Here is a 15,677-nt window from a genome sequence, read left to right on the forward strand (position 1 = left end):
TATACGTATGTAAAATGTGAAAGCGTTTGTGAAACCAATTCAGTAATTATACACACTTTCCAGGAGAGGTGTTACATTAGCCGGCAGTTTCACAGAGATTTCATGAAAATATAGGAAGTGCTACTTAAAAAAATTAGAAAAGAGAGGAGCTAGTTCTGTGTCTGGTGAGGTTTCCCAGTAAGCATGGCAGCTTTGTGTCCCCATCTGCTCATTCTCTGACCTTTATAGCTGCACAGCCCACTAAGCAGTACAGCACTGCTCTAGCAGCAGGGCATTGTGGGAAGCTTTTATGTCAATGAATGGTTAACTACCTTGAAGTTGGCTAATCCCTCAGTGGAAAAACGTGCAGGGAGGGGAAGGAGCCCAGGTTTATTTTTGGCTACCTCCAGAGTAAAGCCAAGCTTAAGCCAACCGAGTCTCTAATACCTGCTGACAGAATGGGACACGGTGTATCTGGGACCCAACTGTTTAATGAAACTAATTAATAACTGGGGCCAGTGAAGGATTCCATTACCTCACGATGATCTACACATTATTATTTTGACCTCTGCCTTTCTTTAAAAAAAAAACTTTTTCCACTCTTTATTGTTCTTTTCTCCCTGAAGTTGGAATGCGCATTCATTATTGTAGCCCATCACATCGCTGGAACATCCTGCATCAGTTTGGGAAGGTGCACACCAACACAAGGTTCCGTAGGTGTTAGACTGCGGTACACTTGCCACCTGCTGGAACGCTGTACAACTGAACAGCTGGCCCTGGCCGACCATTTTATCATGCAGTATGGAATTTGGCTCTGTTCTGCCTATTGGGACAAGTATCCTGGAAGCTCCTACAGTACCTTGTACTGATCCATTGAGTGAGAGTACAGTGAGGAGAACACCAGGCCACACAGGTTTGTTTCTCTTAGTGCCAGTGTGGGTGCAGGTTTAAGCTAACACAAAGACACTGATTCTACTTATGAAGGTCTTGATTGGAGACCATGTTTAGTTAATTAACAATTAATAATAAGGTGTGCTAGCACTGGGTTAAAGCTAAAATCTGCACTACCCTTTACAATAAGATTGGACACCATATCTTAGGTTGTGCGCCGGAGGAATGTGCCGGAAACACGAGACCAGTCAAACTGACCTTTCACCTGCCGTACGGAGGTCAGGTTCTTCTCAAAGCCATCATCGAACTTGGAGCTGGTGATGGGCTCGAAGTCGCTGGTGTAGACCCGACCGGACGAGGTGGTATAGCAGCACTTGCACATGCAGGTGTGGTACCGCAGCCGTCCCTCGTCCAAGTAAGGGTGGGCCAGTGCATCCTTTGCCGAAATCCGCTTGGACTGCACAGAAACACAGCAGTCACGCACACGGTGGACACACAGCCTGAGCTTGTATCCAATATTAAAAACAGTTTAAACTCAGAGCAATGGTGCTTTACACCAACCAACCTTTCAATATTTCACACCGCTGCAGAGGCTACAAGAGCCTCTCTTAATGCTGCTTCCACTATTCTATACATTGTTACCATCAATGAAAACACTAGCGGGAGCTTTGCCAGACCTTTTCTCTGATGCACCTGCTGATTCAGGGATAATAATGGATTCTCAATGTCCATGTTGCCCTTGGCATAGTTCAGCCTATGTGTCTCATATGTGAGAAATCTATACATCTAATCAGCCACCTAAGATGTAGGTATAATAAATCTCAGCCATCAATTGTAGTTTATTAATCTAGGAAGGGCATTTCCACAGGTCTTCATGGACAGTTTCTCCTTGGAGGGTCTCTGTGTTTATGCTCTTAAGGTCTAGTGACGTGATGTCCATTGTAACAGGGAATGGGCATCGTAAATCTTGGCCATTTTTATTGGCCGGAGCCTGGTCCTCACAGCAAACAATGAACTCATCTCTGAGCAGTCCCCTATATGGATGGTCCCAGACAGAGTATAACTGCTTGCTGCAGGCTAGTGGCTGAAAATGCTTATACAGTGGATGACAGAAAATGGTTTTAGTGTTTGTGAGGTGGGTACACAATGCCACTCTTTCTTTCTTTTACAGCACTTTACATTATTTGGGTGTCTTATTGGATAAATTCTGGTTTTTACATGGTCTTACTTTTTAACCCCTTAAGTCACAGTGGGATTTTTCGCATTCGTTCCTTTTCATGGTACAGTTTTCAATCACTAAGATAACAGGATATGCTGTTTGAAAGTGCTAAAACTCACAGTTCAATCTGTATAAACAATTTTACGATTTAAAGGGTTAAAGTAAATTACTGGAAACCCAGTAAAAAGGCTCTTTGTTGTGGAAGGAACATCATTTCCTGTTGTAACTTCACCACTTGAAAGCGCAGAGTTCAGGTGCTGTTTGTGGCAGAGCAGACCTGTTATAGGGGTGTGGAAAAAAATACATGCATGCTTTGTCACTCATCCTGCCCCAAAACTCACTGGGTCGAACACCAGCATTCTGCACAGGAGGTGAATGGCTTCATGGGTGGCCTGGCTGGACAAGGTGTACAGGACAGGAAGTGATGGCTGTGGAGGCAGGAAGTGACATAGCAGTCAGTTACAAGACCTTCAGCTTTTTCTTTGAAACACCTGACACTAAATTCACACATATAACAATAAACTAAAAGGTCTGGCCAGATATCACTACCAATATAAATTAAATCTTTCTGAGGACTACAAGAATATAGCATTGTCCATTTGATTTAGATAAAGTCACTCCTTTCAGAGGACATTTTTGTTGAAAGCTCGGGAGAGAATGTGAGGTTGGGGCGCAACGTGCAAGCTATTTTTACCCTCTCTAATTACTGCCCCCTCCCTCCTCTACCTCCATCACTGTGATTGAAAAACCCAGCAGAAATCATTTGTTTTCCTTGATTAGGTTCTTGCAAGTGCACAGATGCAGGCCCTAGCTGGTGATTCACTCTTCAGATTACATACTGCCTTCAGACAAGCTATTCTTTGCACCGAGGTTCCTTCCTGTTGTTTGGAGGCAGTAAATGAGGGAGTGAGTTGCAGTATCACTTTTAAGTGGAGAGTGGGAGCCATTCACAGTTTCAATATGGTTAATGGTGGTAGAGAGGGAGCATAACTCAGCATTGTACGGTTAGTCGTGGTAGAGAGGGGGTACATCTCAACTCTTGTACCTTTTTTTTGTTTATTGCTGATCAAACAACCCTCCCCACACCCCACCCTCCGGGCCACGGAACACAATCAAAAGATAACCAAAATGAAAACACCCGAAATCATAATAAAACCCTGACAGCAGCAGCTGCTGAATGCCAGGCATATATTTCTTGTAATTTGCTCCATGAATCCAAGCGACTGATGTTTCCATGTAGATAATTTGGAGCAAGCTATTTCCCCAATGAGAGCAGAACAGGGAGTATGGTGGCTTCCACCTTGTGGTGGTGGTACAGAGGGAGCATTGTATCTCAGCTTTGTATGATTAAGGGCGGTAGAGAGGGAGTATCAGACAGGTGATGTGGTGGACAGTACCATCTAGTCTGGCTGAGGCCTGGATGGCATACCTCACCGCAGTGATTTAATGTGGTCACGGGGCTAATGAAACATTCAAAACCCAGCACGATACTCTGAAAACATACATATCTCACTGAGAGAAGCCACTGCTATCCACAGAGCCCTGTCAGTTCCAGGACTACACATTAACTCATCGACAGGGACAGCCCCCCAAGACTGGCCCCTCAGCACAAATGAGCTCACATCAGCAGTGTACAGTGTCAGAGAAAGGGTGCACTTCTGACAGACAGGCGGGCTAGAGACGAGGCCAGAGACCATCCCCCCCCCCCCTCCCCTATCCCTGGCACTCTGCTGTAGCACCCGCTCCCAGACAGAACACATGACCTCACCCACCGCCGCGCCCCGCGCTTCCCTTCACAAAGGCTGCGCTTGTCCCAGGCTGCTCTGCTGCGTCTCCCTGGTGACGGGGGTCCCAGCTGGGTGGAACGGCAGCAGGGCCCAAAGTGCCAGTGCATGCCCGGGCGTCCGAAAGAGGATGGCCAGTGCTGCGCTTCATGATTTATGATCTACTCCCACAACCGCTGCTTTGAGCGCTCAGACGTGATAAGCAAAGGAACTGATGCAGAGGGAGGCCTAAAGCTGTAGGCGTAACGTTATATAATTTATTAAAATGGTTATTCATCTCCCTGCATGTAATGAAGCATTTTAACTCCTGCTTCCCGCTGCCAAACAGACCTTGTGAAAGTCTTTTTGTTTTGCATTGAAGGGCCTGCCTACAGTTGGGCTTCTTCATAGTATCCAGTATGGACTTGCACACACACACACACACACACACACACACAAACACAAGCACACGTGCACACACATGAAGCACGCACACACATACACAAACACATACACATACAATCAAGCACACACGCACATATACAAACACACACAAGCACGCACACATGCATGCACGCACACACACACACAAACACACATTCACCCACGCACATACACTCAAACGCACACACATACATACAAACACGCACACACATGCACACACACAAACACAGCTGGATGTTAGTGACTGACACGGTCAGGAAAGGCTTTGTTTTTAATCAGTGGAAGGGCCAGGGGCTTCCCGGACACAGGGGCAGTCTTCTTGAAATCCAGCTACCCACTGATCTCACAAACATAACCCACACAGCTGCCTTCAGCAACCTTTCACACAACTGACAACCCCACCTGGGAACATGACAAGCCAAAAAGAATAACATATAAACATAACAAATGCATGAACCTGGAGGTTGGACCCCTCTTGGTTTATAGAAAGACCAGAATAGCTTCAGCAAGCAAATCAATCCACTGGACAGTAATTGCTAAACTACCCTGTAATGCAACTGAAAGTAGATCCGTTTTCAAGGGATAAAATCAGCATGTTTTGAAACCAAAAAAGACTTGATGGTCACACCACATGTCTGAACACATCCATATTTTTCAAGGGAGACCACTTGAAAAAACGCAAAAGACGACAACAGATACTGACTCATGCCTGTAGAATGAACCAGAACAGGCTTTAACAGCAGTTAGGTAAGACCATGCTTGGGACACAAGTCCTTGATCACAGCAGCCTATAAGAACAAAAGACCATATACAGTATCATGTTAAAATCATGTTACAAATTATATGATTAATTCTAGCATAATACCTTGCTTTCATTATTAACATAAAATCTGAAAGACACTAATGTTCTAAATGACTAGAAAATAAGGTTCAATCACATCCATTCAATGAGGTGAGAGAACTGCTGCAGGCTGGCCCCACCCCAAGGGAAGTAATGGCAGGTGTTGGGATTGTCCATGATTGTGCTATCAGGTCATAATGGTAATTTCTATACCATTATTATAGCTATCATAATCATCATTATGTTCAATTGAAGTGGGGCGGCTCACCCGAGAGATGGCCATAGAGGGAAAAATCACCCTTCCGGTAACTACCCGCTGACTCGAAGTAAGAACCTGATGGCTCCCTGTCCGATAGTCCTCATGGCTGTTGTACAGGATTACTCCTGTTGCTTTCTCCAGGGTAGATGGGAAATAGAAAGATAATGACTGGTACTGAGCAGAGCCAGCCCCCTGCGTTCTTTCCTAAATTTCACGGTCCAATCTCAGGTAAAAATGCGCCACTTGACAATGTTATGCCCAGACCTGGGTCAAATACATAATTGTTTTGAATTAAAATAATGTTCTACGCTTTACTGAGCTGGCCTGGTATATCGGAACCTATGAAATACTCTCATAAATTGCAAACCCTGGTCCTGCCTGCAGTCCAGGGCATACGTCCTGTTACCATCTAAGCAAAGGAGACGGGCAAAATATTATTTCATCGAGTCTGGATTTAATAATAAAAAGGGCTCCCACAAACTGAACCTCTTTGCATAAGTGTGGGATTTCATCATGGATACATAAAAAAGAAGTCTAGCAGCACCGGTTGTAAAATGTTGCATGAATTCTGAATTACAAAACATTTGCAAAGATTTGCTAAATGCTGTAGTGGAGGAGGGTGGGGCATTGACATAAGAAAAAGTGAGTAACTTAAAGACGCATGGTGCTTATTCACGAGGAGAGGAGGTGCAGTCCACTTAGGAGAGGTAGGTTGAGGAACAGTCACCTGACTCGTTTGGCCCTGGTGTCTAATCTACAGGATTTTGACTTTTTACCAGAAGCATTACTGTCCAAATTCCTTCTGAATTTCCACAGGATAGTACGTGTTGTCATAAGAACTAAAGCTTACACCACTTGGGGCTACATAGAAATAAAGAGCCACATGCCAGTCTCAATGGTAGAAACTGCATCTATGAGGCAAACTCATATTATCAATAATACATTAAGACCCTACACGTGTGCTACTGTAGCAGGGTTAGTTTGGCTAGTTTGCTAGTAAGCATAGAGAAGTGCAGGAAAGCTAAGGCTTGTAGCAGGTTACCGTGACAATGCTCCCTGATGACATTACCCTCAAATTCAAAAGAACGTTGTTGCCTTTGGCTAGGGGCAATTTCACCTTTAGCTGATGAGCAACACATTTGTCTAACAAATCTTTGGACGAGTGAGAGGCCGGGTTCAAATCCCACCTCGGGCTTTGAAATGGGGGGAACTGAAAGCAAACCAAGATGTACTGTACGGTCTGTCTGAACTGAGATGTGTGTGCAAAAGCAATGGTCAATGTCAGTCATTTTCATTCTGGTAGAAGGGGACCACACTACATTTTAATGGCCAACACCTATTACAAAAACCGATTACAACATACTGTATCTTGATACCCTTATTTGCAAAGTTGAATGTTGGATGAATCATGAGAATGATCGTTCACCAACCTATATTTATCTGGCATTATCACTGATTAAGCCAGTACAGTCCTGCAGCACAGCTAGCTATGAATCACTGTTTGCTTGAATGTTGATGAAGATGTGATCTCAAAATGCACTTGTAATATGTTTAAAGAAAACATGTTTTGGACCAGTTTTGATTGCATTATGTATGGGCATCTCTACTCTGTCACTTCTGTCACATTAAGTAACTTCTGTTTTAAAAGAGCAAAGTATAGTGAATGTAGCGGTCTATAAAACTGTTACAGCTGGTTTCAGCTATACATACTTGACACATCATTTCAGATAATTGACAGTAGTGTCAAATGAAATAAAAATAAAAACTACTCACGATTGTAGTTTGCCTAATTAATGCGATTAGCTTCAATTCTCATATTTCTAGTGCACATTAGGAAGACATTTACTGTATGCTTACGCAACAGTTTGTTGCATTTATCAGACAGTTAGAACAAGCTGCAGATTGTTAGTTATAGGCCAACCTCTCTGACACTTAGCCCCTTCAAGATGATCTTTGTGTGGTACTGGCCAGGAGTTAGGGAGCTGCCCACTCCTCAAAGGTGACAGTCCCATAATTGAACACTGTAACCCGACTACATCACTCTCCTCGGTCCCTAATTCAGGTGATTAAGAGAGCTCACCGATCATCTCCCAAGCAGAGGCCAGCTCTCTCAGACTGCTGCTAACCACGTCTCCGGCTTTAGGTTGAAGACCCCTCTTCAAAGTCAGAACATCTTAGATATTTATTTTCCCATCTCTGCTCCTTTTTTTTCCCGCCCCTCTACCATCCTTTTCTTCTTCTTCTGCCTCACGTTGGCTGGCCTCTCGAGGCCTGATCGGTCTCGGCCAGGCCTTGAACTCCCCCCTCCCTCTCCTGCTCCCATTGTGTGAAGAAGCCCTGACCAGGCTCTACAAATCCCAGCATCTCCCCCAGGAGAATCTGCTATGACCCACCCACTCCCCCACTCTCTCTCCCTCTCATCTCAGAGCACTCGTCACCTCTGCCAGAGAGAAAAGGGAAAAGGGAAAAGAGAGGGAGAGAAGCAGACAGGCACTGTCCGGGCAGCTGTGGTCTTTCATTAGAACTCTTTCATCTCAGGACTCCCCCCACACCCTTCCCGCCCTCCCTACCGGCTCGCCCATCTTTCCGCTGTGCAGCCCTTTGGCACTCTCACAGACCGTGGGACGCCACTGTGAATCACAACAAAACACAAATTTACATTTTCCTGATCCTTATCGCTTTCTCAAGAATGCATTCCAGACTTGGCTGGCGACACAAATAATGCCGGGAACATGCATGCAGTGCCGATCCTAAAGGGGATAAGCTGGCCAGTCTTCTGCAGCGAGCACTCTCCAAGACCATCTTTTGGGGGCGGAAGCACTGTGATCCATTAAATAACTACCGAGTATCTGGCACGCATCCAGCCACACGATGAGACCAGGTGCCGTTTTTCCATTCTTTATGCTGGGAAAGATGAGTGAGGGGGGAGGAGCCACAAGTGGCCATCTCCTCCACTGCATTTGTCCTCTAGCTCTCATTTTCCAGCTAATGGAAAAGTCCCACAAACCCTTTCTTTAACCCATGTTATATAATAGATATAATATTATATAATAGGTTTCTATTATATTCATATATATAAATAAAAAATATAAAGTAAATTATTTTTAAATTAAATGTGTGCACCTAGCGTGAATTTTAGTCATAGTACCATAGGACGAAACATTGGCTCAGGCGGTAAGAGCAGTTGTCTGGCAAGGGTTGCTGGTTCGATTCCGCCCTGGGTGTGTCAAAGTGTCCCTGAGCAAGACACCTAACCCTTAAATTCTTCTGACGAGCTGGTCGGTGCCTTGCATGGAAGCCAATCACCATAGGTGTGTGAGTGCGTATAAATGGGTGAATGAGAAGCATCAATTGTACAGCGCTTTGGATAAAGGTGCTATATAAATGCCAACCATTCATACAATATATTTCTAGTAAAATGAGAGGAATGTTTTTGTTGCTTTTTTGTATTTCTCTTGAATAATAATAATTATTGCTCCTGCTTGTCCCCGCAGGACTCCTGTGACAAGGTCAAGGAAGGCAGGCTGTCATTCACCAGGTGTTGCTGCAAGAAAAAGACCAAGCAAGTCACGGATGGAGGATGGCACAACATCAGCCTCATCAGTTCCCCTTCTGCCCCTGCAGGATCCCAGGGGTCTAACTGGACCTTCAGCAGGAGTATAGCCCCTTGTAGCTGTGCTGTGGCAGCAGTGCAATGCCTAAAATCATGCATATACGGGTCAGGAGCTTCAATGTACCCATCTTCTAATGGCTATTTCCAGTATGATAATGCACCATGTCACAAAGCAAAAGTCATCTCAACTGGTTTCATGAACATGACAATGAGTTCAATGTTCTTCAGTGGCCTTCCCATTCACTGGATCTGAATCCAATAGAACACCTTTGGGATGTGGTAGAACGGGAGATTCACAGCATGAATGTGCAGCTGACAAATACGCAGAAATTACGTGATGCAATCATGTCAACATGGAACATCTAGTGGAATCCATGCTACAAAGAATTGAGGCTGGTTTGAAAGCAAAGGGTGGCCCTACCCAGTTCCGAATAAAGTGCTCAGTGAGTATATATCCAACAATAATTTATTTGTAAAAATATGCCAATTATCTGATGTAATGATGCAAACATGTTCTCTATGAGCGAGAACACAATCTGTAGAAAATAACGGATTATCTCTTGATTTACTGAAATGCATATCTGGAGACACAAGGGACGCCACGATACACTGTTTACAAATTACCTTGTAGAACCTCTCTCAAATTTTGTACACATTTGGGCAGGTGGTGGGTGAACCAGGAAATGTAAAATATGACCTGCTTTACATGTTAGCCGTTCAGAGGTGTACTGTAACCTAAAAATTACCTAAGATTTTGTACAATGTACAGCCCATAGGAAATAGGCACGTAATAACTGGCTGGGACCAAGGGACCTCCAAACTCACCCTCTAGGCCACCACAAACCAGGGTCAAATATGTCATTGTTTTGGATTCAAAAACTTTTATATGCTTTACCGAGCTTGTGTATTGGAGCCTGTGAAATACTCCCAACAAGTGTAAACCCCACCTTCTGCTCCTCTTGGTTGGCTCAATTACACCAGGCAAAATCAATCAAGCACAGAAAAATATTTGAATCCAAAACAATGAAGTATTTGACCCAGGTCTGGGCCACCAGTAATCATCTAAAACTAGAGTGCTGCACACTACTGGAGTTTGACCACAGAGGTCCAGCCATCTACAATAGCTGGCCACCAACCAACATTCTTTCACCAACAGGGACGGGAATTACATGGTACTGTGCACAGCCTCTTACACTGCCTCCTCCTTATGGTGCTGCTAATATGTCTTATTAATGTCTGCTTACGTAGGCAAACTAATTAGGTCCTTCATTAAGACAGAACAGACATGTTCACACAACACAGCTCTGGAGTGTTTCCGTGTAAAGTGCTGAGTAAGTAAATATATAACCACGACTGTAAGGGCAGAATCTTGGACACTTTCCACTTTCCACTTTTGGACCATGCGGCCTGTTAATATTTCCACCCTGCTTGGGTATCCATTCAAACACTTCCATGCTTAACACTGCCTGGATCGACAGAAATAAGATCCATTCTACCATACAAAGGACAAGCTCTCTATTCGCAAATCCCAGATCTGTAGAACCATCATGCAGCCATCACCCAGCTGATAACTGACCATTAATAGCTGGCATTACAGATGCTCTCATCCAGAGCAACATCCAACAAAGTGCATAACCATAACCAGGGACAAGTATGCTGAAAGACCCTAGTGGCAGTACAGTTTCAAGTGGTAGGAATGACCACAGAGATAAGAACTTGGACCTTGTAGATTAATCTTATGAGACAAACGAAAGTAGCAATAAAAAATGCAATACACAACGCTAGTAATTAAATGAGTATGCATTCATGGGGAAACAACAATAACCCACTTACATAGCCAGGTTACAAAAGGCATGGCCTAAAAACACACCTGTTTGTGGGGACCCCTGAGGATATGGGCCCTGGCTCCTTCACACGCAGTCCTCATGGCCTCCAGAGAGGGTGTTCCGAGCAGATCAGTGATCAGATCCAGCTGTGAGACAGAGAGAACAGAGAGACTGGGCTCAGCAACACACCGGCCTAGCCTCCCAGGACACAATTATCACAGTCACGTCCTTTATTCAGTGGGAGATTGTGGGAGAGTGCTGCTGCCACACAAGTCTCACTCAGGAAATGAAATATTGCACAACATTCTGCAAGGCCCTGAAGAATACATTTATATTACATGACAATCAGCCAATATAGCTCAGTGTTACACTGAGAAGCTTGCATTCGACACATAGCTGGAGGCTACCCGCAACATACATTATGCTGCAGTCCACAAGGCAATGAAATCCAATAAGACAATAACAGGACATCCATTTAACTAGTACCACTGCAAGAATACATATATTACCTACTCAGCATCAACTCTACAGAACTTTAAAGGAGAGCATACTGAGGGAATTTCACCTGTAAACAGAAAATGAATTGTTGCTAATAGAGCAATGAGCAGTGGCACCTTCACCGTTGAGCTCCCTGAGGGGGGGAGGCGGGGTTAGGGCAAGACTTCACCAGCACAGAGCAGATATTAATAGAATGTTGGGCTACTTGTCCAAGAAAGCACTTGTATATCAAATAAACTGAAACGGCAGTGTGACAGCAAGACCACCTACCAAGGATCCTGAGGCGAAAACAGGCCCGGTATTCCTGCGAAAACTAGGCAGGTGAGGAAGTTCATGAATTTCAAACATGTACCGCCCTGCAGGGCTATATACAAAATGCAATGGCTACCTAACATTCTGCAGGGGAAACCAACAAAGGGTGGGGAATTCCATTTACAACCCAGATTCGGAGAAGCGGTGGTAAAAGCGCACCAGATCATTCCAAATTTGGTGGGAAAGACCGCATTTAGAAATGATTGGGCTGAAACAAATATTCAGCTGGATGCCAAATGCCAAACGGATAATAAGTATATTATAAGTATATTACTCCCAAAAAGTTAGTCCACGCTTTTGTTACATCCAGATTGCATTACTGTAATGCCCTCTTGTCAGGATGTGTAAATGCCTCCTTAAAGTCCATACAACTTGTTCAAAATGCCGCTGCTCATATTGTAACAAGAACAAAACGATTTGAGCACATTATCCCAGTATTAGCATCTCTCCATTGGCTACCCATACAATTTTGCAAAGTACTCCTCCTTACATTTAAGGCTTCAAATGGGCTTGGCCCTCCCTATCTTAAGGACCTCCTTCACCCTTGCATTCCTGCACAAACTCCGGGCTTTGGCCTGGAGCTGTAGCTCAAGCACACAACCAGACCCGGTTTCAGCTAACATAGCATATAGATTATAATCTGTGTTGCTTATTATATGCAGCCATTTTTTATCAAGGGCGCCAATAATTCTGGAGCTTGCACCGCACTGATGTATTGAGAATTATCTCCATGCTGCACGCAATAGGCGGTAAGAGCAATTGTCAATCAGAGGTGTCGAAGTGTCCCTGAGCAAGACACCTAACCCCAAATTGCTCCTGATGAGCAGGTCGGTGCCTTGCATGGCAGCCAATCGCCGTTGGTGCATGAGTGTGAGTGTGTGTATGAATGGGTGAATGAGAAGCATCAATTGCACAGCGCTTAAAATATAAATACATACCGTTTAAAAATGAGTGCCTTATCACAGTGGTCCTTCCCTTGACAATTTGGATTATATCATTTTTCCTCCACGCAATGAAGTACCTGTGACAGGCTGAGGTAAGGTGGCAGTGCAGAGGCGGGATGTTCTGGGAGGGTGGGAGGTTATTTTCGTACCTGTTGGATGGGGCTCTGTGCCTGAAACAGGATACGTCGGCCCAGGAGCTCGGCGAAGATGCAGCCCACAGACCAGATGTCGATGGCGTTGGAGTAGTGACGGCTTCCCATCAGGATCTCGGGGGCTCTGTAATACTGGGTCACCACCTCCTGGGTCATGTGCCGTGACTCGTCCAGCTCCTCCACTCGAGCCAGGCCAAAGTCACAGATCTGGAATAATGTGAGAGGGGAAGGACAGAGATATACCTCAACTAAATCAGACCTGGCGCAGATATGTAATTGTTTTGGATTCAAATACTTTTTCATGCTTTACTGAGCTTGTCTGGTGTTTTGGAACCTATGAAATACTTTCAAAAAGTACAAACCCCCGCTTTATGTTCTGTTCCTCTTGGTTAGCTGCATTGCACCAGGCAAGAGTAATCAAGCACATTTTTGAATCCAAAATAATTATTTCACCCAGGTCTGGATTGAACATCTCAGTTATAGCACAAAGACAGCTACAGTCATTTTAGAAGGTAAAAATAATATGAACATGAAAATGGAGGAGAGGCATACATTGCAGTTAGAAAACCGATACAGACCACTCTGCAAAAGAAAAGTAAAAAAAACATTTGGAAAAAACGCTTGAATGAACAAAATCTGCCAATGGGATGAGCAGATTTAGTTAAAAAGCTTACACAGACAGTATTTGGTAAGATAATTTATCTTTCAGAAAAATATCAGATGTATAGCCCGAATACAAGATATCATTTTTTGCAGTGCATACAGAAAGCACTGTGCAGCCTGTGTTTGGAAAATCAAGAGTTAACATCTGTTTATTTTTGAACGGCACCCAGCATGACAAAGAAGTGTGAGAAGTTTGCAAATATAGGCACACAATCATTGGCATCACTGGCCTTGCACTCAGCATGTTTCCACCAATACAGTCTTCTTCATTGGTGCCTGAAGAAGAACATATTCATTGAAATGGATCGCTGTGTTCAAATAATTAAACATCATATTCACTGTGAGTGTGTGTATGTGTGTGACCTCATAACCACCAAGCTAAAAGCAGACTCCACCCTTCAACGCGCCGTCAACATTCCACAAGCATTCCGCCAACTAAAAAAAGCTAACAAGCCGAATTTGGACAAAACTCAATTTCTAGCATAGTTGCCTGCACTAAATACCAAATAAAAGCTTGAAAGCTGAAGCTTCACAGCTCCCACGCATTTAATAGATATTAATTAGCACATTAATACAATCCAGTTGACTTTTAGGGTTTCATGCTGCATTCTCCTTTTCTCACAGCTCGAAGCAGTCTAAATCTCTGGCTGGCAGTAGTTCTCTCAGATGAGAAAGGGAGCCATTAGTGGATGCTTGCTACATTGCTGATGACAATCTGCTGGGGCATTAACCTGCAGCCTGGGAAGACCTACCCTACAAAACCTCAAATGCAAAATCTAAAAACCTGAAAACGGCTGAATACCTTTGGCTCATTTCTCGTCAATTATGTTCGACTTCATGCAGGCGAGACAGGTAATGAATCGGAGGAGATAACTGACGCAGCACACTGATAGGGTTTCCAGGCGGCTAGAACTTTTCCGATCGCTCAGAGCACGGCCCTATAGCATTAATGATGCAAAAATTCAAGGAATTCCGGTGGTGAAGCGATATTACGGTTTCAAGGACCTTTTATAATGCAAAATAAATTATGCAGTTTAGTGAGAATGAATATTGACCGGCACGAATGGAAAGCAAACCGCTATTGTGACCAGGACAGAAATTGAACTACTGCAGGCAGCGGCGGGTCTGAAAGCGTAACGAGTGAGACGACAGCTTGGGTTTCTCCTTCTGGAGTAGGAATTAAAGCCTAAGTGACTAAATGAATGCTAAGCACTCCCTCTCCGGCATCAGTGGCCCTGCCTGGTCGCTCTCCCCTCCCCTGCGCCGCTCTGGCTTCAGCCTCCAGCTGGGGCTCTGCAGCCATGGCGCAGCGGACCTGGCCAGGCCTGACATCATTTCAGCGGCGGCACCAAGATTTATGACAGGAGCTGAGCACTTTGGCGAACGCCGGGGGAGCGCGGACCGCTGAGAAGACCCAGCATGTCCGTGAAGGCAGGGCATGATATTGCTCGCTGAGGAGTGGGGAGTGGGGGTGAGAGGCCTAGTGTTTTCCTTCACAGTTTTTTTTTTTTTGCTACAGTGGCAAACCACCATACAACAGACGTGGGTCAAATACGTAATTGTCTTAGATTCTAGGCTTTGCTAAACTTGTCTGGTGTTTTGGAAGCTATGAAATACTCTCAGAAAGTGCAAACCCTACCTTCTGGAATGAAAAACAATGACTTATATCGTATATGACCCAGGTGGGCCACACAATACTAGCAACAGGGCTGCTGAAATGTGAGAATGTTATGAAAGAGTCTCAGGGAAAAAAGGAGTATTGCTGTTTATTACTGATGTGAAGAGCTGGCAGGCCTGTTAAACCTGATGGGGCCTGTGAAGAAGGTGTCTTTCCAGCATACAACACAGTGCTCACTGGCTGAAATAACAGGAGAGCTACACATATTTAGACCAGGACACCAACCTTGAGCACACAGTTGCTGTTGACCAGCAGATTTCCAGGTTTGATGTCTCGATGCAGAATGGCAGCAGAATGGAGGTACTTCAGTCCTGGAAGTGAATAGCACAGCATCAGAGCACGAATCTCCAACTGCTCCTTCATACTGCTGTTTACCCACATGCGACCATCTGAATGTAAAGACGTACGGAATCTATCTTAAACGGTCACAGCCAAATAATGTTTTTCAATATGTTCAGTCTAATATTGAAGATTATTTCGAACAGTGAGCACCATTCACAGTGTTTTTTATTTTTGGTATACTCGTATACCATACGTCACAAGCTTCTTCCCAATTGAATAAATTACAGCCTGAATAGATATATGGGCATATTGC

At 44.4% G+C, this 15,677-nt stretch overlaps 1 protein-coding gene across 1 annotated transcript in view; it reads right to left on the bottom strand.

The window, feature by feature from the left end:
• Positions 1–15,677, bottom strand: part of LOC133133805 (serine/threonine-protein kinase NLK-like) — a 64,340-nt gene that overhangs the window by 5,607 nt on the left and 43,056 nt on the right. The window contains exons 5-9 of the mRNA XM_061250032.1: positions 15,308–15,393; positions 12,739–12,948; positions 10,880–10,981; positions 2,431–2,517; positions 1,129–1,327 (exon numbers count right to left, since the gene is read on the bottom strand). Of these exons, the coding sequence (XP_061106016.1) occupies positions 1,129–1,327; positions 2,431–2,517; positions 10,880–10,981; positions 12,739–12,948; positions 15,308–15,393 (684 nt within the window). The remainder of the gene's footprint in view (positions 1–1,128; positions 1,328–2,430; positions 2,518–10,879; positions 10,982–12,738; positions 12,949–15,307; positions 15,394–15,677) is intronic.

Source organism: Conger conger, chromosome 7 (assembly GCF_963514075.1).
Source record: "Conger conger chromosome 7, fConCon1.1, whole genome shotgun sequence".
Taxonomy (NCBI): domain Eukaryota; kingdom Metazoa; phylum Chordata; class Actinopteri; order Anguilliformes; family Congridae; genus Conger; species Conger conger.